Raw genomic sequence first — 24,727 nt, forward strand, 5'->3', positions numbered from 1 at the left:
TATAACCAAACAAGCATCAATGTAACTCTGTCCATACCATATGCTATCACAGGCAACGAAATATATCTGATATACAATGTGCATTCATCTTATAACCAATAACTAGGCATGTCAGCCTCGTTGTCCAGACAACAAGATATTCATAATATAAATATAAATATAATTTATAAATAATCTAAAAGGAAAGTGAAAGAGCTTTCCAGCTCCTCACAGACTGCAGCAGTGCCGACTCCATCTAGAACGCCATTAATCAATAGATTTAGACCTTCAATGCAAGCTTCTGAGCTGCAAGAGCTTCAGCCTCTAGAGTTGGTTCCCACAATAATGTACTCTCTGCCAATAATGCTGTTACCACATATGGATCCATGTTTGAAGCCGGACGTCTGTCTTCTAAGTAACCTATAATCAAAACAGTAGCGAAGGTAAACAACATGTATATGGTAACACTTACAGATTATTAATGAGGAGGTCCAGCATTCGAACTCTGAATGTTAACAATGACATGGAATTATTGTTGGTGATTGTGACTCACCTTTTCCATTCTTCTCGGTCTCTCTTCCCACACGGATTGAGCAGCCACGTTTACCAATTCCCTGCATATATTCAATTATATAAGAATATTTCACACAAGATGGTAAACTTCAAGTTCATGATTGATTGCTATATGTGTTTAACAAAAATTGACATTCAAAATTTGGAAGCAGTACCCAAGAAAATGTGTCGATGCTGGCAGTCTCATGCTTTCCTGTCAACCTTCTCTCGTTTCCTTCTCCATATGCTTCCATGTGGACCTTGTGGCGAAGGGATAGATTCAAAATTGCCTTCTTTATTACCTCAAATCCTCCATCTTCCCTCATGCTCTTTGTACTAAAATACAAATGATATTATTTATCAACTTGATAATTTAGCAAGTCAAATACAAGACATGTGCAATTATGATTATTCATAACAAAGTCATGTCAAAAAACCTGTAATTGGTATGACATCCTGCACCATTCCAGTCACCCTGTCAAGGTTAAAACCAAAACAATTAGTAAAATTTAATTAGCATAGTTAAGAAATAGTTTCAACTAAAGCATAACAATACCTCAATTGGTTTTGGATCAAGGCTGAGTACAACACCAGCTTGTTCAGTAATTCTCTGTCAAAACAAACAAAGTGTAGTATATTCAATTAGAACATACAAAAGTCTTAAATAAGCCATTATTATTGAACCAAAAGCATCTACAGAATTAAGACACTGACATTTGTTGATAACTGATTGTTTCCGAAGCTTAACCTTTCTGTATCATATAATATAGTTCTATGTTATATATGTGTGTGTGTGTGTGTGTGTGTATAAGACCAAAAAGTAGGTTAAATGAAATTACCTCAAGGATGTACCTTGAAGCCCAGATATGATCAGCAGCTTCAGTACCTACACTAGGACCAACTTGATACTCCCACTGCAATATTCATAAAAGAATAAGAAGAAAAGCAATTCAAATAATTACAAGGTATGTAGCACTGACACTTCATAATAACGTATGTCCGGTGTCCAACACGTTTGGTTATATTGAAATACTTAATGTCGTGGCCGATGTATGTGTCTGTGTCAATGTTTCATAGATCATAACACATGATACAAAAGGAACAGAAGGAGTTTACCTGGCCAGGCATAACCTCTGCATTAGTACCACTGATGTTAATTCCAGCATATAAACAAGCCTTGTAATGAGCATCAGATATATCACGTCCAAATGACTTATCTGCCCCGGCACCACAGTAATAAGGACCCTGATATATCAAGAAATCTTTTAATTAAATCCATATTTTCAAGTTTCCAAATTCCTATGAAATTTGAAATAAAACACAAAAGAACTGGTATTACCTGAGGACCAGGATAGCCACCAACAGGCCAACCTAATGGCCATTTGACATTTGTTTGAAGTAAGGTGTACTCTTGTTCTATTCCGAACCTTTGAACAATCAACATACAACATCAGCATGTTTTCTGTTAATATTATAATTCAACACCAAAAGTTCAGTTATCTTCTATTTCAGATGCTCAGTTGCATTGCATCTAACAATAGTTGGTAATATTAAAAAATAAGGAGTAACATACATACCATGGAATTTCAGCCTCAACCTTTGGGTTTCTGAAGATTTGAGCAGCTTTATATCTCTTATTTGTAGGGATAGGCTCACCTTGTGTTGTATAAGCATCACAAATGACCTTCGCGAAACAAAATAATTCGATTAATTTCATAATATTTGCCTTTTAATCAACATGTCATGAAAAAACATCTTTAAAGTATCACACCGCTTACCAAAATGTTGTTACCACCGCGGAAAGGATCTTTGAAAATTGCTTGAGGACTGAGGAGGAAAAAAGATCAAGTTAAATCAGGAATGGCATGTCGTAAAAACTAGTAACATGAATAGAAGTATCGGTAAACAAATTCTTACTATAGGATCACTTCAGTATCTTCACCAGGGGCTTGTCCAGTGCTAGATCCATCATAGTTCCACTTAGGAAGCTCAGACGGATGCTCAACAGGCTTTGATATGGTCTGAGAATACAAAACATATATACAGGATTGTGATTAATAGCATGAGTAAAATCATACAATAACATAGCAGGGATACTTTATCTTAGCCTATTTACAACATTGTAAGGTCTGTTTGGATTGACTTATCTGAATTCATCTACTGACATAATTACATGTATGATTGTTAAGAAGAACATATGGAAACAACTTTTAACTATTTTCAGCTTATTGCCATAAGTTCTCCACGGCAGCTTATGAAAATAACTTATAGTCTATATGATAGAAAACCATTTTAATTTCTTTATATTTTGTTATAGAAATAGCTTATACATGGGTACTTATATGATAATAATCTAAGCTATAGACACTTAATTAAGTTGTTTATCCAAACATGGTCTAAATAACATACTCTTGATTTGCTGCGCACATCAATTCCTGTTCCACCAATCCTGTTTCAGAAAAAAAGTATCACAGTTTTAAATATCTTGTACCTTCATACAGAAGAATGAAAAATGAAATATGTATTCATAATTTGAATAGGCAAACTATCTATGAGATACTAACAGAGAAAGAGTAAAATGAAATACCAGATGTACTCAGCAATTATGCTGTCAGTGAAAGGAGTGATGTCCAAATTAAGTAGATCCTCAACCCTGTTGATGGTGCCAGAGTTGATTGCCATTGCTCTGAATGTAGCAGAACGTGCAACTTTCTTGTTTTGTTTCATTACTAAAGAACTCCACATCTTTGATGAGATTGGAGTTGCAAAAGGAGAGGTTTTTGTGATTCTTGTCTGGCATTGTGTAGAAGGAGCCAAAATCTGTGCCATGTTTTGCTTAACAAAAAGTGAATTAAATTATAAATTTAGATTACTATTTAAAATAACACGGACTCAGACACCAGACACGTCACTAACACATGTGTAGAGTGTTCAGTGTAGACACTAGTAATAATCAAGACAATGGTATTAAATAAACGTAACCACCTGTGTCAGACACCAGATAGGCTATCAAGTCTCGGTCTGAAGGGCTAGTACTACATAGATCATCCTTTAGAGGCTATGAAAGTGATTATGTGCTTGCATGTTGAATACTTTCCTTGAAAAAAGGCTAGGAACAAACAATATGATTAGTGCTTGCATGTTGAATACTTGTCATAGTTTCTCTCATCTCATCTCAGTACTACATACAACTATGACACATTTTTAGGCCACTTTGCTTAGGTGTCAAATTCTTAAGCCATCATTGCCAAATCATCATTTTAAAAAGTTAAAATTTTAACCACTTTTACATTCCTTCATCAAGAAACATCATTTTCACAAGTTTTTCAATCACTTTCATTCACTTTTACACATGAAATTTGAAACCAAATATGCCATATTTCAGGCGTTTTTTCAGAAACAAACAAACAAACTCATTAAATCACCACTGTACAACACACAAAGAGACAAAACATGCCAGAAGCAACAGCTGGTTTACAGCACTTTGCATTGCAAAAAACCAGGTTTTCTTCCTTAAATGTATAGTTGCTATACTCAGTAATAAGACCATACAAGGTAAAGCTAAAATTAATTGATTTACTTTCATACTTTGTTTTGGTTTGTGAAGAAAATATTCAAATGTTTAAAATTGCACTACAGGGTCCTATAAAAGGTTTGTTGCAAATATGGACTTGGTGACATCTAAAGCGATTGGTTAGTGGTAAATTATTTTTTCTGTAGTTTTAACAGCATGTCATGGCTTCATTTTGTATAGTTCTTCTCTTTTTGTGTCTCTCACTCATACAATAAAAAGTAAAACCATGACCATCTGTATTAGATACATTTCAAGTTTTTATGAGCATTGAATATGACTGGTGAAGTTCCCATTTTCTTTGCAAAGCCTCAAACTTGCATGAGTATGAGTGGTGAAATAGTAAGGAATTAAAATATTCTACTTCCTAGTACAAGTTTTTGTCATTTAAAAAAAAAAAAAAACTGAATTAGGGTGGGACTGATTTCATTTGTTTTGCCTTTTGAAAGCTGCCTTTCTACTTGCTCTAACTATAGAATCTAGTAGGTTGTAATAATAAAAATATCAAGTTGAAACTATAGTAACTATTGATTGAAAATTCCAACATAGTGCTGAAAGATTTGAGTTTCAAGACAAATTAGATTTCAATTGATTTATGATGACTTAGTATTCTCTTTTAGACCTCTTTGATGAATTGTCAAGCTCTAAGGAAAGTGTTGTTACAATTATACATGTCTCAGTTGAAGGACAATGTTGCTACATCTAAAGGCTTGACTTAATTTAATCTTATGAAGCATATTGAAAGGGTTACCTGTGAGTGAGTAGGGACTCTAAAACCAATAAAAAATTGCAGGAGTTTGCTACATTATTTTGAGTGTTGCGTGTAGCTTTATGCCTTTATCTATTGTTGCACTAATGAGTAATGAATATGTGATAATTAGCACAAATTAGATCCACACCTATGTTAAATACCAAGCAAGATTATTTAAATTTGGTGGGAATGGCTAAACCTTTGCTGTCTTTAAATTATCATTCATGAGCTTTATCGACTCTTCCAGATAGTTTTTATCTTTAAGCTTATCGAAACCATATTAGATAGTAGCCATTTATAAAATTATTCTAAGTGTCTGCACTCCTTAGTCAGGAATCCATGTTGTTTTGTCGTGTGTTCCATTATTTCTATTACCTTTAAAAATTATTTCAGGCCAAATTGTTAAATATATTTTGTCTACTTTTTTCTCCTGTTTATTGTTTTACATGTCTGACATGTGGATACAGGGACTAAGCAGAATGTATAACACATGTAAGTAGGTTCTGATAAAATTATGATACTTTCTTTTTAGAGAAACTTTTGGCAAATTACTTGGGTTCTGATATTTCCTTGCTCTTAGGCAAAGCAAACAAAAATATATGCTCTTACAATATTTGATCTTTTAAATAATTGGTCCCTTCATGCAGAACATATTGAACTCGTTAAAATTATTGAAGACTTCCTCCCTCTTACACTGTTTAGTATCTATATCTGTCAGTTCAGCTACCGCAGTATCCGTTGCAAGTTTCATATTTGAACTCCATACCTTAAAATTGGACAGTTCAGGAAGCCATGGGTCTTGCTAGATTCTAACTTTCTTGCCATCACCAATACACCATCTCATGCCACGCTCAAGAACGCTTCTGGCATTTATCAGACTTCTCCATGCATAACTTGATTGGTATCCAGTTTGGGCCACTAAGAAGTATGATCTTGGAAAGTATCTACTCTTTAGGACTCTAGCTAAGAGAGAGTTCTCATTTGACACTAGCCTCCAACATTGCTAGGTAAGCAATGCTTTATTGAACTCACTAAAGCCTCTAAATCCTAAGCCGCCTTTGTTTTTACCTCTTCCCAATCTGTCCCAGCTCATCCAATATATATTCCTTTGATTCTCAGAGGAGCCCCACCAGAATTTTGACAACATGGACTCAATATTGCTGCAGCACCCTTCCGGAATCTTGTAGCAGCTCATGATATAGTTTGGAATGGCTTGGGCCACTGCTTTGATCAAAGTCTCTTCCAGATGCGCTCTTGTACAAAAGAAAACCTCTTTCTTGGATCTACCAAAAATCACCGGAAGTCCTAAATTCTCTGTGAGATGTCACAGCCATTACACCTATCTTATTACAGATAATATCTTTCTCATTTTCTGGCACATTTCGGCTAAAAGACACTTCAGACTTATCAAGACTAACCAGTTGCCCGAAGGCTAGCTGATACTTGGTAAGGACAAAGTTGATGGAGTCGGCTTCCTTTTGGTTAGCTCTACCAAAGAACAAGCTATCATCTGCAAAGAGAAGATGTGTGACTTTTGGGGCATTTGTAGCCACTTGGATACCGTGGATATTATTACAACAAGCTTCCTTATGCATCAAACCAGCTCCTCGTAGTCCAGACAACAAGATCTTCATAATATAAATAATCTAAATGGAAAATGAAAGAGCTTCCCAGCTCTCCTCACAGAATGCAGCAGTGCTGACTCTGTCTGTCTAGCAAGGTCATTGCTCAATAGATTTAGACCTTCAATGCAAGCTACTGAGCTGCAAGAACTTCGGCCTCTAGAGTTTGTTCCCACAATAATGTACTCTCTGCCAATAATGTTGTTACCACATATGGATCCATGTTCGAAACCAGGGGCCTGTCTTCCAAGTAACCTACAATCAAGACAATATGTTCAGAATTCAAACTGTGAAAACTAGCAGAACCGCTAACTTATTGATATTTACGGATAAAAAAATATATGGTAATACATCCTCTCTGTTGAGAGTATTTATAACTTGTTGTAAATAAACCAAGCATGCATTAAAATAATCAACTCGCAGTCAATTCTTACACACTTAGATTGGTATACGATTTAAACTGTATTATTATCTCAAACGAGAGTGGGAATTCCAAGAATGACTGTTAATTTAGACTGAAACTCCCATATTTGTATTCGGTAATATGAAGAAACATGTAAATGTTTGGTTCCTCATCAAGGTAATTGTCCAAAGTTTTCTGGTATAGAAAACAATGAAAAATAAATCTAAATGTTAACAATGGCATAAAAGTATTGTTTGTGACTCACCTTTTCCGTTCTTCTCAGTCTCTTCCCAACACAGATTGAGCATCAGAGGTTAGCAACTCCCTGCCCTTGATGTTCATATTTGATTACTCGTTAAACAAGAACATGTATTAAAACTTTGAAGCAATACCCAAGAAAATGTGTTGATGCTCACAGTCTCATGCTTTACTGTCAACTTTCTCTCATTTCCTTCGTTATTACCTCAAATCCTACATCTTCCCTCATACTCTTTGTACTTAAAAATAATTATGATTCATGACAAAGACATGTCAAAAAACCTGACATCCCAGCACCATTCTAGTCACCCTGTCAAGCTTCAAACCAAAGCAATTTAGCGTAAATAATTAGCATAAGGTAAGAAGAAATGACAACTAAAGGATTACAGTACCTCAATTGGTTGTGGATTAAGTGTGAGCAGCACAACACCAGCTTGTTTAGCAATTCTCTGTCAGAACAAAGTGCAATTGCAATATATTCAATTAAAAGATACAATGGTATTTTCTTTTTGGACAGAAAGATACAGTAGTCTTCAATAACACATTATTGAACCAAAAGGCTCTACAAAATTAAGAGATTGTGACATTATCTAAGAACTGATTGTTTCAGAAGCTTAGCCCCTCTCTGTGTGCGGGCGCGTATAAAAAAAAAAATCAAAACTAGGTTAAATGAAATTACCTCAAGGATGTACCTTGAACTTTGAAGCCCAGATATGATCACCATCTTTAACAGAATTTGCAAAAGCCATAGACCTAGTACCTATTTTCTACAAATAGGTAAGCTATTGAAACTTGCTCTTCAGATAGAATTCAAATTTGGGATGAAAGTGCCATTAAACAATGAAATGCAACCTGAACATAGAGAGCCAATATGAAATAATTGATAATAATAGAAAACATTTAGTGAGAGAGAGAGAGAGAGAGGGAACGCATTACCATTAGGATGGTGGAGAAATGATACTAGAATTGTCTAGAATAGCAATTCTTTGCTTTTGGCAGATACATATCACTGTAACTATAGATCAAAGAAACTTCACATTGCTTCAGACATCCCAACACAATGCGGTTTTGCAGCACAACAATGCAATTTTTATAGCGATTGGCATCCATTTTAACAAACATACAAGTGATTGGGCATAACATTGAATTCCAATTTGGAAAACCAAACCACTACATATATATTGAAATGCACGATGAAAGAACAAACAACAAAACCCGATTCATCGAATAAATCAAACCTAACACGCCAATTTCTCACGTCACAAATGTCCTCGAACAATATTTAACAACAATCCATGAGGTAACAAGTAAACATACAGTACGTAACAGAAAATTGAAATAGAAATTCACATATAAGTTGCAAATAATTCAGTGGATGAGTTCTTCATAAACTTCATAGCATTACTGCTATTACAAACATAAGGTACATAACAAAAATGAAAATTTAATAAAAAAGCTGCAACTATGTATCCTTCATAAATCCATGCTCATGTGACAAACACATTTTGCTATTAAGAACAAAGTGATATCAAACTCTGTTGGTAGACTTGTGGAACCATCCAACCATCTGTGCTTTGGATTTCAAGACTCTTAAAAGTACCATCCCTAGAATTGTAAAGAACCAACTTTGACTGACACTCTAGCAGCACTTGATCATCCTCATAAACATAAAATGCCTTGGTATAAGGACCAGAACCAACACCTTCCATGTAAGGAACACGGAACAATCTAGCCCAAGAATTTTCATTTCCAAACTCCTTCATAACCCAAACATCAGAAAATGTACCACTATGACAAAGCAGGCACATGCAATCCATCAACACCTCTAAGGTTAAAGCTTCCACATTCATCTCTCCAAAATCAGGAAACAACAGCGCTCGATAAGACTCATTCTCCAAATCAAGAGAAACAATGACCGCTGGAGAAACTGAATCAGTAAAGCCAATCCAATTACAAGATCCACTAACAAAATATTCCTGTTCCCGTAAAGGGAATTTTAAAAGGGAATTCCGTCTGAATCCTTCTCCAACAATTAGTACCCATAGTATGAACATTAACTAGGGTTTTCAATTGGTAAACCCCATTATCTATATTTGATGTACAAAAAACGGCAACCACCTTGTAAGTATCAGAGGAGTGATCATAGCCAAAGGCATATGTTGGGTTGATAAACTTGTTCTGTGGAAATTCAAAAGAGGGTAGTTTTGTAAATTTTCTAATAGATGGGTTCCAAAGAACAGGGAAACTGAGATTGCATTGGATACAGAGAATGCCGTGGCAAGAGCCAACCATGCTATCAGACTCGTCTCTATTGTTCAGAGGATATTCTAGCTGTGTGAAGGTGGGAGTCATTTCGGTGAAGACAGAGGAGAGAGGGTAAGATTTGATGACGAGCTCCGGTGAGAGTTTGGAGAAGGTTAAGAGGAAGAGATGGCGTGTGTTTGACACGCGAAGGTGTTTCTTCACGAAATCGGGTTTCGAAATTTGGGATTTCCATAATTTGCACACACACTGGAATTGCATGAGGTACTTGACGGGAAGCCTGGAGAGAATTTCTACCTGGATTTCGAATGGAAGAGTTGGAAGTGGAAGTGGAAGGGAATCTCCGGGAGTGATAGAGGAGGAAGATGGTGAAGTTAGGGTTCCGGCGGAGGAGTTTGGATCGGACAAAGCGGCGTCTTTTGGTTCATCGGTTTCATTACTCGGCGGCGCCATTGTGAAAGTAGTGCCTCCGTCCCCCATTCTCCCGAGCGCAAATCTACAATCCTGATGCCGTTGTTGTTGCGTTTTTCGTCGTTGAGCGGTGGTGGAAAATGACGGTGGTTTGGGGGCCGATGGAGTGGTGGGATTGGAAGATGACGGATGAAATGATAGGAAGGAATCCACGGTGTGTGTGTGGAATTGAGAAGGTTAATGGGTAATGTATAATAACCGGTTAATACAAAATGGTAACCGACCCGTTTTAATTTTTAGTTGTGTACTCCATTCTAAGACAAATTGTTAGTATTAGGAAGAAATATATTTGAAAAAAGAGTAATAAATGTATCTAAAAATTGGGTAATGATCTTATTTATGGACAATTTTATTTTTGCTGTAAAATGTTGTATAGAAAGAGACGGATGAAGTACTCATTTAAAACAGATATACAATTATGAAAAATTAACATTCGCTCAAACAAAATATGAGAAATTAATAAAGTGTTTTAAAATCGGACAGCTGATCGACCCGTTCAAAGTTCTGGGTTCCGTCCTCGTGAGCTTAGCTCAGTTGGTTTGAACAATGCATAATATATGCAAAGTCTGGAGTTCGAACCCGACCACCACCAAAAAAAAGTTTTGGGCTCCAAATTCGGACAAACTTTGACCGCAAGTAGCAAAACAACTCTCTAAGCTTTTGTCGGGCCGAAAAGATAGGGTCATTTTTCATACTTTTCTATTGTCCTATGAATGACTCTTATGGTTAGGGTTAGTTGCATCGCCATATTAGGCTAAGAGTAACCGCAAAAGAGAGTTTAGGCACCACGTCTTTACTCAAAACCAAGACATTAGCGAGTGGACCTCTCACTTATATTATGTTCCATATGCACTCTTCTATAGAATGGGTGAGTTTAACTCTCACAACACAACACTATCTATCCACACTTGGTGACATTTTCCACTTAATCCACTAAAATGCATATATTCGAGTGAACTTTTTTGTGTATCAAAGAGTATAAAGGTAAAATTCAAATACACTGACATGAAGAAAAGGGATATTGCAGATTCAAACTCCCGCATCAACTTATCAAATTCTAACCTTTTAATTCTGCAAAGTTGGATTATGCTAATTTAGATCACTGTTTTGAAGTTTTTCTACTGTGTTATGTTGCATAAACTCCCTTTGTCCAATTTTGAATATCATTTTAAATTATTTCACATAAATTAAGAAAAACTACAAATGAAAGAAAGTGAACAATAATTTAACTAAATTAATCTTACTATTAAGTATTGAAAATTAAAAATGATATTGGCTCTATTCCATTATAAATGTCCTCGGTGAAAATTTGAATAGCTTCTCTTTCTGAGGCACATGAGCAGATGAGCTGACTGATTTATTTGTAGAAAAAATAAATAAAAGCAAATCTTGAAGAATATAACAAAACAAGCATCAATGCAACTCTGTCCATACCATATGCAAACACAGCCAACGTAATATCTGATATACAATGTGCATTCATCTCATAACCAATAACTAGGCATGGCAGCCTCATTTGTCCAAACAAGATCTTCATAATATAATAAATCTAAATGGAAAGTGAAAGAGATTTCAAGCTCCTCACAGACTGCAGCAGTGCTGACTCCATTAATCAATAGATTTAGACTTTCAATGCAATCTTCTGAGCTGCAAGAGCTTCAGCCTCTAGAGTTGGTTCCCACAATAATGTACTCTCTGCCAATAAGGCTGTTACCACATATGGATCCATGTTCGAAGCCGGACGCCTGTCTTCCAAGTAACCTACAATCAAAACAGAAGCAAAGGTAAACAATGTGTCTATGATGATAATACTTGTAGACTTTTAATCAAGGGTTCAGAATTCGAACTCTGGAAAGTGAGCGTGACCACTTGCAGACTTTTTGCATATAGAAAAAGCCAAAAAGGCATATATAGTAATACTTGAAAATTTGAGCACTAAAAGCGGCCTTGGTATTAGTTTTCTGGCATAGATTGTGATTGTGACTCACCTTTGCCATTCTTTTCGGTGTCTCTTCCCACACGGATTGAGCATCCACGGTTAGCCACTCCCTGCATATTCAATTTTATAAGAATACTTTACACAAGATGATATACTTGTTCATGTTTTATTACTCTCTGTTTAACAAGAGTAGGTATTCAAAATTTGGAAGCAATACCCAAGAAAATGTGTTGATGCTGGCAGTCTCATGCTTTCCTGTCAACCTTCTCTCATTTCCTTCTCCATATGCTTCAATGTGGATCTTGTGGCGAAGGGAAAGGTTCAAAATAGCCTTCTTTATTACCTCAAATCCTCCATCTTCCCTCATGCTCTTTGTACTGAAAATAAATTTATAATATTTATCAACTTGGTAATTTAGCAAGTCAAATATAAGACAAATACAAATATGATTCATAACAAAGGTATGTCAAAAAACCTGTAATTGGTGTGACATCCTGCACCATTCCAATCACCCTGTCAAGGTTAAAACCAAAACAATTAGTAAAATTAATTAGCATAAGGTAAGAAATAATTTCAACTAAAGCATTATAGTACCTCAATTGGTTTTGGATCAAGGGTGAGCACAACACCAGCTTGTTCAGTAATTCTCTGTCAGGACAAACGAAGTGCAATATGTTCAATTAGAAGATACAAAAGCCTTAAAAAAGACATCATTATTGAACCAAAAGCCTCCACAGAATTAAGATACTGTGACATTTGTTGATAACTGATTGTTTCAGAAGCTTAACACCTCTGTATTAAATCGTTGAATGTTATATATACGAAAAACCAAAAGTAGGTTAAATGAAATTACCTCAAGGATGTACCTTGAAGCCCAGATATGATCACCAGCTTCAATACCTACGCTAGGACCAACTTGATACTCCCACTGAAATATTCATAAAAGAATAGTGAGAAAAAACAGTTCAGATAATTATGACCTATATAGCACCCAAGTCTTCAAAATGAAGGCGTGACTGATGTCCAACATGTGTCAATGCTTGACACGGACATGAAACCGACACTTGTGCTTACGTTATGTATTTCATTTTCTTAGATCATTATCAATGTCGTGTCCGATGTCTGCGCCTACATCAATACTTGATAAATCATAACACATGAAACAAAAGGTACAGCGAGAAGTTTACCTGCCCAGGCATAACCTCTCCATTGGTACCACTGATGTTAATTCCAGCATATAAACAAGCCTTGTAATGAGCATCAGATATATCACGTCCAAATGACTTATCTGCCCCGGCAGCACAGTAATAAGGACCCTGAAGAAATATTTGATTAAATCGACATTTTGAAGTTCACTAATTCCTATGAAATTTGAAATAAAACACAAGAAATGGTATTACCTGAGGACCAGGATAGCCACCTACAGGCCAACCTAATGGCCATTTCACATCTGTTTGAAGTAAGGTGTACTCTTGTTCGATTCCATACCTTTGAACAATCAACATACAACATCAGCAAGTTTTCTGTTAAGATTATAATTCAACACCAAAAGTTAAGTTATCTTCTATTTTAGATACCTAGTTTCATTTTCTAGTATCGAACAACAGTAGTTGGTAAAATTAATAAGGTAAGGAGTACAATACATACCACGGAATTTCAGCCTCAACCTTTGGGTTACTGAAGATTTCAGCAGCTTTATGTCTCTTATTTGTAGGAATAGGCTCACCTTGTGGTGTATAAGCATCGCAAATGACCTTCGTGAAACAAAATAATTCGATCAATTTCTTAATATTTGCATTTCAATCAACATGCATGAAACATCTTTCAAGTATTACACCGCTTACCAAAATGTTGTTACCACCACGGAAAGGATCCTTGAAAATTGCTTGAGGACTGAGGAGGAAAAAAGAACAAAGTTAAATCTTCAATGGCATGTAGTGAAACTGGTAGCATGAATAGAAGTATCAGTACACAAATTCTTACTATAGGATCACTTCACTATCTTCACCAGGGGCTTGTCCAGTGCTAGAACCATCGTAGTTCCACTTAGGAAGCTCAGAGGGATGCTCAACAGGCTTTGATATGGTCTGAGAATAAAATAAATTCATATAGGATTATAATGATAGCATGAGATAAATAGATCAAACAATAACATGGCGTAAATATTTTATATTAGCATGTTTGAAACATTATAAATAACATACTCTTGATTTGCTGCGCACATCGATTCCTGTTCCACCAATCCTGTTTCAGAAAAAAAAAGTATCACAGTTTTGAACACTTTGTACTCTGATACAAAAGCTATAAAGCACTAGCACATACACAAATACTAGACACGACACTGACACGTAAAAACTGATAATAATATTAGAAAATATAAGTGATTGAATGTAAATACACTTGTCAATATCATATGAGTGTCGGACAAAAAAACAGTGACACATGTTGTATACTCAGACACACCTTCAACATGAATTGTCAGTCCCGTGTAGTACATTAGCATAAGAATGGAAATGGAAATAGGTATTTATAATTTGATTAGGCAAACTATGAAAGATACAATAGAGACAGAGTAGAGTGAAATACCAGATGTACTCGGCAATTATGCTGTCGGTGAATGGAGTAATGTCCAAATTAAGTAAATCCTCAACCCTGTTGATGGTGCCAGAGTTGACTGCCATTACTCTGAATTTAGCAGAACGTGCGACTTTCTTGTTTTGTTTCATAACCAAAGAACTCCACATCTTTGATGAGATTGGAGTTGCAACGGGAGAGATTTTTGTGATTCTTGCCTGACATTGTGTAGAAGGAGCCAAAATCTGTGCCATGTTCTGCTTAACAAAAAGTGAATTAAACTATAACTCATAATAGAAGTTTATGTTTGATACTAAGCAAACAAATTATATAGCATTCTATTAGCTGTCCAGCAACCATTCTCAAATTTGACTAACATAAATTTGACTAACTCATAATAAAATTTGTCTAACATAAATAAAAGCATTTTAAAGCAATTATCTAATCCTTCTTAAACATAATTAGTGTGCAAAAAATTATCAAAACCTGAGCTATTATTTTACTAGATATCATCAAGATAAAGCACAAAATAGTATTATGATCTAGAAAATACTCAAAGATGACTACTTAATATCATGCTGAAAATTAAACTTCTTATTTAAACCTTACATGACATTTGTCCTCGTGAGCTTAGCTCAGTTGGTAGAGACAATGCATAATATATGCAAGGTCCGAGGTTTAAACCCCGGCCAACAAAAAAAAAAAAACCTTACATGACATTTTAATCGGTGTAAGGAGTTAGTTATGTTAGTTACAATCAGTTAGAGTTAGTTGAATTAGTTATATGTCAACCAACTCTCTCTTTTTCTGTGTATCTCAGTCAATACAAAAATGAATCATTTTCTTCAGAATCACTCTAATAATCAGATTCTTCACCACACTCAATAAGATGCACATTCTATAATTATATCAGATCAGACACAAAAAATCAACAAAAAAATAAATCATCACTCAAGAAAATGTGCAAGGATACTTTGATAGTCAAATAAAATATACTTGTCTAACAAAGAATATTTCTTTTTGGAATATGTATATGCATAAACAGAGTCATTAATCAGATCCATGAAATATAGTAACCCAAATTTTCATTGCTACTAAAAATCAATTTACTTTCCTATATTTTTTCTTTTTGTGTGATCACTACAAAAACTAAAATGATGAAAAAGTTAGTTCTACTTTGGAATATGCAGATAAATGAAGACACATTAATAAAGAATCATATATTTTGACCAAAAATAACCACTACACTTTATTTTTAATTTAAAAAAAAAAAAAAAACATAAGAATCATTATTTGACAAAAATAAATAAATGTTGAGATTTACTGAAAACTGATAATATCATCAAAAAGCTTCTCATTTATTAGTTACACAAGAAAGATGCACAAAGTTACAAAGCAATAAATAAACTCTTTACCATAAGAATGAAAATGGGATTCAGAGATACTAAAGAAACTCACCAATACAGAGTTGAAAAATGGCAAAAAGCTGCAAACTTAGGAAATGGGTTCAAGTGAATGAGAATGAGCCTTGTGTCAGTGAACCATATAGAGTGAGAGAGTTATGTAAAATAAAGGTTGGTGGCTATTCTAATAACGATAGGGGTGTGCTATGAGTGGATGAAGTTTGTTTTTGGTCCCTTAAAGAGCACCAAGAGAAGCTTAGACTTATAATATTTTAGATAAGGTTCTTTTGTTTTTCTTTCTTCTTTTATACAATATAATATATGTATGTAATGTACCTTTTATTAAACATAACTTGTTGATGAGATGGGAAATTAATTTACTACTATATTAGCTTAGATTCTATGATAATAATGATCTTAATCATTGTAACTTATTACACTATTTCATAGCTTGTTTAGATCTTAGGTTGCTTAGCTCATGACAATTTGAGCTTTGAAGACAAAATATTTTAATGGACTTTCATATTTCTAATTATGTATTCCTTAATCCTTCTAATTTTTCTATGTATTGTATTGTATTGTCCCATTACAGCCAACTGTTTTTTAATAAGCAACTAGATTTATTGAATACCAAAAATTGAGAAAAAAATAGCATAAAAGTTAAAAATAATTATATACTAACAATATAAAAACAAACTATATATGTTTTTCTTCTCTAAATTTGTAGACGAAATAATAAATACCATTTAAAATTCACACACAACTATGAGATCCCGTATTCAAATCTAATGAAAATGTTTGGCCTAACAATACATCTCAGTTAAGTTAGCATTGTGGGCAACTATACATCAATTTAATTATACTTTATGTCTTAACACATCATAGTATCATCTTTTAAATCATTTTTTACTGCCATAATAAAATGATAAAGCATATAGTTTACACCTTGAGTTATTTGACTCTTGCAACACTAACATTTTAGAGAATACAAAAATCCTTTAGTTTGGCAAGAATTATCTTACTCTTGACATTTAACATTTCATTCCAAGGTCTCAAGTGTTAAACGTGTAACTTTGTAATCACCTTTAAATATAAATCCCTTCTAGAAATATTGTAAAATTATATTAGTGGTTAAAGTCACCGTGGTTGATCCGTAAGAGATATTTTAAATGGTTAAATAATTATTCGTAGTTAAAGTCAATGTGACTATAGAATGTAAGTTTAACTCAACTGATAATGTCAAGATTGTTAGGTTGATATTTATCATAGTTATTCGGTTCAAATTTTATATTTTTCTTCTGTGAGTGTGACTTTTTTAAATAATGTGTATCACTCCATCTACAAATTGAGAAAAAGTCAATGTAAAAATTATAATTTATCATAATAGTTAAATAATTCTCTTAAAAATGAATAATATAGTTCCGTCAAAAGGAGAATAATAGTTAAACAAGTAAATATAAAAAACTATACAGTTAATTAACTTTGCTATATCTTAATACATCATAGGTTTTGCAAGTTGGGAGGCAAAGGTGGATGGGTGGATGGAAATAGATGATAGTCTCTCACCTTACATGGAGTTCATTTTGTTTCCAAGGACTAAAATTACCAATTTAAAATTAATTCCAAAAATAATTGGGAAAAAACTATGAAAGGTTTTGGAGGGCTTTAGAGTTTTTTTTTACCCTTTTTACGTACTCTCACAAAAAATAGTCATAAATTTTTCCTCTCATTCCTTATAAAATTACCCTCCCAAAGCCATTTCATTCATTTTCTTCCTCCAAAACAGTACCTAAAGTGTAATGTTTTTGAAGAGTACCTAAGTGTTTTGTTAATACACCTTTTTTATTACAATTATTAGTCCTTCAGTTTTTTTTTTTAATATGCATTTCAAGATAACGGGGCACTACTGAAGAGTGATTTCATTGAGAAACCAAATGATGTACACAAAGCCATTAGATTAGAAAAATCACACGTGTTTAATAGCATGTGTACTATCTTAGAAATCGTGGTTGAGCTTAACGCAACACCACAAAGTCGATTTGTAAGGTGAGACCCGATAGCAGAAACTTAATAGTATGTGATACAATGGATCTTGGGATTTTGGAGAGGCTCTAATACCATTTTAGAAATCGTAGATGGATCTAACACAACCTCACAAAACCGACTTATGAGGTAAGGATCGCCCCCAACTTATAAATACATGTTCATGTTGTATTTTGTCTGATGTGAGACTCTTTAATACTACATCATAACATCAATATCCAAGAGCTTAAGTCCATCAAACGACTATCTTTCAATTTGCATTCTTTGCATCAGAAAGTGTGAGGGTGGAGGAGATGAAAGTTGAAAAATAAAACTTAAGAGAAAAATTAATAAGAGAGACATATACCCTTTCCTTCACATGATATACATCCAAAAGCTGTATGAACAGAGGAGATAGTGTGTGATGATATAAAGTTCTGAAAGAATGAATATCACTTTCAAAAAAATTGTGAAAGAATATTAGCAATCGATACACATAACATCGTACCATTAATTTAGAAATGATACACATAACATTACTTAGATTGTGCAATTGAAAAATAAACAAAATAATTAAAATTGTATTGGAAATTAAATGTGACAATTTTGTTGTGTGTTAACTCCCTAGTCATGGAAATGAGATCTTGTAATTTGGAGTTCAGTCCAGAGGTATGTAACGTTTGATCATCGAACTTAAATTTTACTAAATAATTCGTCATTTTGGTGGAGCTCATTAACTATAAAGTTCAATGATTTGATTCTAAACGTAACAATCTTTTTAGGCTAAATATTTTTTGCAAATATGATAAATATCGTGGGACAGTAGTAACATTCTTTTATGTTCAATCTTTTTTCTTGAAGGGGCATGGGTTTTATGCCCAATGTTTTTTTTTTTTTACAAAATTTAGATCTTAAAGTTTAAAAAACATTGAAAGATATATCATCAACCAAAGAGTTTTGTACATCGATCACACCCTTATACGGTATGAGTCAATTATTTATGAATTGAATCAACGTTTATTTTTTACTTCGGTAGAAAGCACCATCGACCCCAAGGGCACAAATTAAATCATGTTTCTCCACTTCGTTTCTTTGCTAGATAGAGAGAAATGGAAAAGTGTGGTTCCCTTAGAAAAAAAAAAGTGTGGTTCCATTTGATTATGCTCTCTTTTTATCATTACGATACGGTTCCATACGCAAGAAATTGCATCTATCAATTCAAATTTTCTCATTGATGCTTCACTATTTAGCATTTCATTAATATGCACATATGTTTAGATAATATTTACATTAGAGTAAACCAACTTTTTTTACCTAAAATTAGAATTATCTTTTAACTTGAGACTAAAAATTTACGAAATATCAAATTGCTCCTTAAACTGTCTAACATCAGTCTAGTCTAGATAATCTCTCGACAACTAGTTCTATTAGACATGTTGATGTGGCGTTAAATGACAGTGTGACTTATTCAAGTTGATGTTACGTCATAGAGAATCCTAAACCCACAATGTCACTTAAGTGCTCGTGTTACATTAAGTTACATCGAGACATCAACGTAGATAACCCATGATATCGTTTAACATAACACACCATCATCATCTATAAAAGAATTACTTGACAAATGGAGCAATTTGACTAACTTTAAACAATTTATGGGAGCAATTTCATATGATGTATATTTAGAGACTCAAATCATCGTACACTACAAAATACGTAGTAGGTTACTCTATACATTACCTAAATAACTTTTTCTTGTAGTGTGGACATGGTATACTATCATGAACATAATGTCATGAGAGATCACAAATTCACGATGACCATGTAACATAGCACATACTTTAATTTGAATTTGAAAGTGAAATTAGCACATGATCATTATGGCAAAGAGCAAATCAATGACCATATGATATATGATGCATGACAGTGAGGCTTATCTGGCTTTTCCACCTCTCAACATTGGCCATACAGTTATTGGCAAATGGTTGTTGGTGGCGACTGGGGAGTAAGACCTTTAAACATTATGCTTTGGCCTTGGGGGACCACAATGGATAAGGAGTCTAATAGAGAGACATCTGTGTGTATAAAAAAAATAGTACTACTATTTTCAAGCATGAATCTCTAACCTTATTACGGTTAAGAAGTCACCTTCTATAATTCCACTGTCTTTTCCCTAAAAAAAAAAAAACAAAACCACTTTGTCCTACGATCACTATTTGCTTGATGTTAATGTCTAACCTTTTTTTTCTTTCTTAATCATATACCAAATTATTAATAAGAAGGCATTAATACTCAAAATAAGCAAAGCAGTCGACTGTAATATTATTAAATATACAAATATTATTATTATTTTTATGTTAACCATCCGGTTCTCAAGAAAAAATATATCATAATTTACGGTTCATCTAAAATATAAATAAAATCTTGCTAAGAATCACTTCACAAATTATTTTTCTTTTTTTTAAGAAAAGAAAATGAAATATATTAATCAACGGAGCACCATACCAGCACAAAGAATGTCGGGCAACGACTCAAAGAAAGATACAATCACATGCATGAATCCAAAGTCAACACTAACAAAAGCTAGCTAGGCATATAAGTAAAACACTAAATAAGATTAATCCATGAGTGATGAAAATCGAAATATAAGTTACTAACTCTACTTTTCAAAAAAAAAAAAAAAAAGTTACTAACTCTAGCTTGTAACCACCTAAAATATAATAGCTTCACTTTATCCACATCTTAAATTTTTTCAAAAACATCTTATATTTTATAATTTTAATTTCACATCTTAAATCAATATTTTCAACTATAAGGTCAAAAAGTTACTTATCATGATTTTTGTGAAAAACTATTAACAAAAAAAAGTATGAGATATACTAATGAGTGAAGTGGTATCATTTTCTTTCCAAGTTCACATGCGTATATATGTATATCCCTCCAAAGGAGTAGTAATATGACAAGTCCCGGTCGTGTTTGTTTATTTTCTTTTAAACTTCTTTGACTGCCACACCAAAGAGACATGATTTTTTTTCAACACAATAATCTCTCATGACCGTAGCTAACTCATGTCTTCTTCAATATCTTTGTTTGTAGTAACAAAAACACCATATGTAAAGTTTTTCATTGGTTCATCAACAACAACGAGGATCATCGATTGAACCAACGGTTGAGATCACATGTTTTTGTGTTTCTTTTTGGATGGATAAAGGTCTAATTTTACCACAGTTACAACGCATGAGTAGTAGTATTAAAGAAATGGTTGGTTGTGCTCAAGACTCAAGTTACAACCTTTTTTTTTTCTTTTCTAATAAGAACTCAAGTTTTTACCTCTACTTTCCTTCAACATATTTCATCTATTTCGGCAAGCAAGAAATAGTTGATTGTGCTTAAAGTTTTTTTCTTTTATTTCCATTTTCTCATTATGAAATTTCATTTTGATTACCATAAATAATGCAACCTTTACTAAATATTTTTGAATGAGGTTTATATACCGATTTTCTAATAATTAATTAGCATTCTTGCAGTTGCAGAGGTTGTTGCAAGAAAGTGTAATGTGATATTTTTTAAATTTTTTTGTGTAAATGTTATCACTCATATCTTGTAGAGTCAATTGCTTCAAACAAGTTACTTAGCATATTATATTCATGTTACTAAACCATCAAATTACTCTCTGATTTTGTAGTCCTTTTTTTTTGTTGAAAAAATGATTTTGTAAACCGTTGGCAAATAGATCTTTAAGATTATGAATGATATTTTAAAAAGATTTTGGCTCTGTTTGGTAAAAATAGCGGATAACTTATAAATTAGTTGATAGTTGATGACTTATAGTTGATAAATTAATTGAAGTGTTTGGGAAAATTAGCGGTTCAATGGTTGATAAATATAAAAGGATTTTTTTTATCATTCTAATTTCTATGAAGACAAAAACAATTATCATTTTTAGGCCATAAAATTTACGTTACTATTAAGCCATACAATTTTGTTAAAAAATTTACGATGATATCATTGGAATTTTTTGTTTGCTCTACTGTTTTCAATTATCATGTTAGACACATTTGTTCAAGTGTTTATTATTTTGTTAAATGCCACTTTTGTTTTTGAAACTTAAATATGGTGGTCAAGTCTTTGGCTTGTTTGGGCATTGGCTAACTACCGAAAGTTGTTTTCCTCTTGACTTTGTTTCCTTGTATATTGATAGTAGTCTTTTAAGCACATCTTGTACTAAGAGATTGCTATTATTTTTGATAATATAATTTCATTTTGACTTGTTCAAAAAAAATTATTTTGTTAAAAAGTTTAGATGATATCATTGGAATTTACGTTAGTATCCTGCATTTAATAAATACATCATTATTTAATTTTATAATAAATTATAAAGGGTAAAAAGGGATTTTAATAATAATAGTAAGGGTAAAAGTGGAAGAAAAAACAATAAGCTATAAACTACTCCCTCCGTCCCATAATAAGTGAGTCATTTGCAAAAAATAAGTGTCCCAAAATAATTAAATCATTTCACTTTTCAATACAATATTAATTACTTTTTCCCTTTTATAACTCTAATTAATACTACTTTCACAACTCTCAATTCAATATATTCCACTTTACATTTATAATAAAGAAGAATGCACCAATATTTGATAAAGGCACTCAAAATCATTTTTCTCTCTATTTCATTTATACATTTTTCTTAATCTGTGTGAAATGAGAAAATGGCTCAATTAAACTGGGACCGAGGGAGTATAAGCACAAACGCTACTTGGAATAGCTTCTGAAAAATAGCTTATAAGCTCGTGAAATAAGCTATAAGCTCATGGTCAAAAAGTATTATCAAACAGAGTTTTTTTTATCAAACGAGCTTATAAGCTAATTGAGATGTGTTACCAAACAGTCTCTTTGACTCTATTAAACATTTAAGTTAGTCCTTATATATGACTACTTACTATCGGTTAAGTTTCTATATTTTAATAACTTACTATCAATTTGATCCTTATAGTCAATCATTTACTATCAATTTAGTCCTTAACATACAATAAAAAGGACTATTACGAGTAAAATTTGACAATATCCAAGACATTTTTAAAATATTAATACACTCATAACTATTTGAGCGCACTTTACAAAGTTATGGATGAATTTGATAATTTACTCATATTCATGTTGTGGAAACATTATTCTTATTTTTCATATATGTATTTACTCCTTTTAAGACAATTTCTAAACAAACACATTATTCTCGTTAACAATATACTATCCATACACCTTTTACTCTTAAAATCAAACTTATAGGCTCTGATTGTGCAGTAGTTCAATATTAAGTGTTGAAGGGGCATGTAATCTTCAAAAAAATACATAAGTTTACAAAGTTCAGTTTGATTAGTTATTCATACTCACTCAAGTCTCAACCATGTCATTATTACTTATTTTAGAAGGGCACTAATGGAGATGATCAAATAAAAGTCCAACCCAATTTATGTCTTTTCAAATAAAAGTCTAACTCATATCTAGGGTTTCTTTAATAGCCATGTTACAATTTTTATCCTTTATATTTATATATTCTCTATAGAGGGGTAACTTTGGCACAACTGGTAAAGTTGTTGTCATGTGACTGAAAGGTCATGGGTTCAAGTCTTGGAAACAGTCTCTTGTGTAAAATACAGGGTAAGGCTGCGTACAATACACAAAAAATGGTGAGATCCCTTCTCGGACACTGCGTATGCGAGAGTTTTAGTGCACCAGGTTGCCTTTTTTTTTATATTTATATATTCTATTTAGATGAACAATAATTATTACAACACACGTCACATTCGCATTAGTCGCTGAGGAAAGAAGTCGAGATTCAAAGAAAATGAATTACTCAATGACAAGTCAAAGACTCATGTGGAGATACATAAAACCCAAATTAGAGACTCATAAATCCAAAACCCAACTTCGGAATCCGCCGTTCAAATCTTTAAACTTTGGCATTTCATGTATAACCGGATGAGTGTTTGTCTTCAAATCGTCAATTTTCTTCGAAACTCAACGTATTTCCTTAAAGAGTATAACATGTGTGTGTTGTGTGTTAGAATAATGATCGCTAAAAAAATAACCTGCACAAAAAAAAACCAAATAAACAACCATATGTTTGAAAAAATGTGAACTAACCTTTTGTTTAGTGTTGTGAAAGGTCTTAAAAGCGTTGTACTTGTACAACTTGACATAAAAAAAAATTACATAATGTAGCAAGGTTCATATTTTGAATGGGGTGGGGTGGGGGTTGAGAGTATTTTGTGACAAAATATGTAACTGAAGAAGGGAGAAAAGGAGGTTGGACAAGACTTTTATATTGACATGATTCAAATTATATAATTTGAAACAAAATAGAAAAATCGAGGAATGCTTTGTAGCATGGAGCCATTAAATAACATAAAATAATGGTACATGCCCTAAAAAATGAAACAGCGGTACATTTAACCGATCCATGATACTCATGCAACAAATAATCAAGCACTTATTCTTTGAAAAACAAAAAATAAACACTTTGTTGTCATCAAATTTACAAATGAAATATAAACTTATAAATCAATATCAATTATATATATTTTTAATATTATCATCAAATTTATTTTTTGAGAGGATTGTCATCAACTTTTTTAGTCCCGTGATTTAATCAACAAAACCTATAAGTACAAAAGTGTATTAATCAGTGCAAACTCTTTGGTATTAAGTCGATATTTCCTAAGTTGACAAATAAATTTTCAAAGTACGTAGTAGGACCCAACTATAATTGTTCACTGTTGCTAGCTATCATTGAATATGACTATATGAGTCTTAGTATAAAAAAATTCAAAAAGAGTGAGAGATAGAATTTCCATATGCTGGATTGCACGAGTAATGATTAGTCTGAATAATTTGAAATACCATTGCAATGCACATTGTTG

At 33.1% G+C, this 24,727-nt stretch overlaps 3 protein-coding genes and 1 long non-coding RNA gene across 6 annotated transcripts; all 4 read right to left on the minus strand.

The window, feature by feature from the left end:
* On the minus strand, positions 1 to 3,691 carry LOC120575736 (glutamine synthetase leaf isozyme, chloroplastic). Of its 2 annotated transcripts, XM_039830314.1 has the most exons (14): positions 3,517 to 3,691; positions 3,119 to 3,366; positions 2,941 to 2,980; positions 2,449 to 2,552; positions 2,310 to 2,358; positions 2,109 to 2,215; positions 1,871 to 1,958; positions 1,648 to 1,776; positions 1,371 to 1,445; positions 1,088 to 1,141; positions 969 to 1,006; positions 708 to 867; positions 533 to 593; positions 1 to 399 (listed from the first exon to the last, which is right to left on the minus strand). In XM_039830314.1, the coding sequence occupies exons 2-14, from the start codon at positions 3,358 to 3,360 to the stop codon at positions 260 to 262; spliced, it is 1,287 nt and encodes a 428-aa protein (XP_039686248.1). In that variant the 5' UTR covers positions 3,361 to 3,366; positions 3,517 to 3,691; the 3' UTR covers positions 1 to 259. The 2 variants fall into 2 exon arrangements, with proteins under 2 accessions (XP_039686248.1, XP_013462703.1); XM_013607249.3 differs by having other exon boundaries at positions 3,119 to 3,691.
* Positions 3,692 to 5,350: 1,659 nt separating this feature from the next.
* LOC120578130 (uncharacterized) lies at positions 5,351 to 8,603 on the minus strand. Of its 2 annotated transcripts, XR_005644071.1 has the most exons (5): positions 8,073 to 8,603; positions 7,816 to 7,988; positions 7,529 to 7,585; positions 7,144 to 7,446; positions 5,351 to 6,730 (listed from the first exon to the last, which is right to left on the minus strand). It is a non-coding gene; the product is annotated as an uncharacterized lncRNA (long non-coding RNA). The 2 variants fall into 2 exon arrangements; XR_005644070.1 differs by having other exon boundaries at positions 7,144 to 7,585.
* Positions 8,604 to 8,960: 357 nt separating this feature from the next.
* LOC25486061 (F-box/kelch-repeat protein At3g23880) lies at positions 8,961 to 10,076 on the minus strand. Its single transcript, XM_024775758.2, has one exon. The coding sequence runs from the start codon at positions 9,876 to 9,878 to the stop codon at positions 9,099 to 9,101; it is 780 nt and encodes a 259-aa protein (XP_024631526.2). The 5' UTR covers positions 9,879 to 10,076; the 3' UTR covers positions 8,961 to 9,098.
* A 1,190-nt stretch (positions 10,077 to 11,266) lies between these two features.
* Positions 11,267 to 16,030, minus strand: LOC25486062 (glutamine synthetase leaf isozyme, chloroplastic). Its single transcript, XM_013607253.3, has 14 exons — positions 15,841 to 16,030; positions 14,395 to 14,639; positions 14,013 to 14,052; positions 13,792 to 13,895; positions 13,653 to 13,701; positions 13,456 to 13,562; positions 13,209 to 13,296; positions 12,996 to 13,124; positions 12,662 to 12,736; positions 12,403 to 12,456; positions 12,284 to 12,321; positions 12,026 to 12,185; positions 11,858 to 11,918; positions 11,267 to 11,630 (listed from the first exon to the last, which is right to left on the minus strand). Exons 2-14 carry the CDS (start codon positions 14,634 to 14,636, stop codon positions 11,491 to 11,493), a joined length of 1,287 nt encoding a protein of 428 aa, XP_013462707.1. The 5' UTR covers positions 14,637 to 14,639; positions 15,841 to 16,030; the 3' UTR covers positions 11,267 to 11,490.
* Positions 16,031 to 24,727: the final 8,697 nt, after the last annotated feature.

This window comes from Medicago truncatula, chromosome 2, assembly GCF_003473485.1.
Source record: "Medicago truncatula cultivar Jemalong A17 chromosome 2, MtrunA17r5.0-ANR, whole genome shotgun sequence".
NCBI lineage: Eukaryota > Viridiplantae > Streptophyta > Magnoliopsida > Fabales > Fabaceae > Medicago > Medicago truncatula.

Excerpts from the sequence above, each read along its gene's own strand:
- LOC120575736 (XM_039830314.1), bottom strand. The coding sequence starts at position 3,360 with ATGGCACAGATTTTGGCTCCTTCTACACAATGCCAGACAAGAATCACA. Across the intron at positions 1,959-2,108 it reads GTTGAGGCTGAAATTCCATG|GTTCGGAATAGAACAAGAGT; the intron begins GTATGTATGTTA and ends GATTGTTCAAAG. Across the intron at positions 1,142-1,370 it reads CTTCAAGGTACATCCTTGAG|AGAATTACTGAACAAGCTGG; the intron begins GTAATTTCATTT and ends TTGTTTTGACAG.
- LOC25486061 (XM_024775758.2), bottom strand. The coding sequence starts at position 9,878 with ATGGGGGACGGAGGCACTACTTTCACAATGGCGCCGCCGAGTAATGAA.
- LOC25486062 (XM_013607253.3), bottom strand. The coding sequence starts at position 14,636 with ATGGCACAGATTTTGGCTCCTTCTACACAATGTCAGGCAAGAATCACA. Across the intron at positions 14,053-14,394 it reads ATAATTGCCGAGTACATCTG|GATTGGTGGAACAGGAATCG; the intron begins GTATTTCACTCT and ends TTTCTGAAACAG. Across the intron at positions 12,457-12,661 it reads CTTCAAGGTACATCCTTGAG|AGAATTACTGAACAAGCTGG; the intron begins GTAATTTCATTT and ends TTGTCCTGACAG.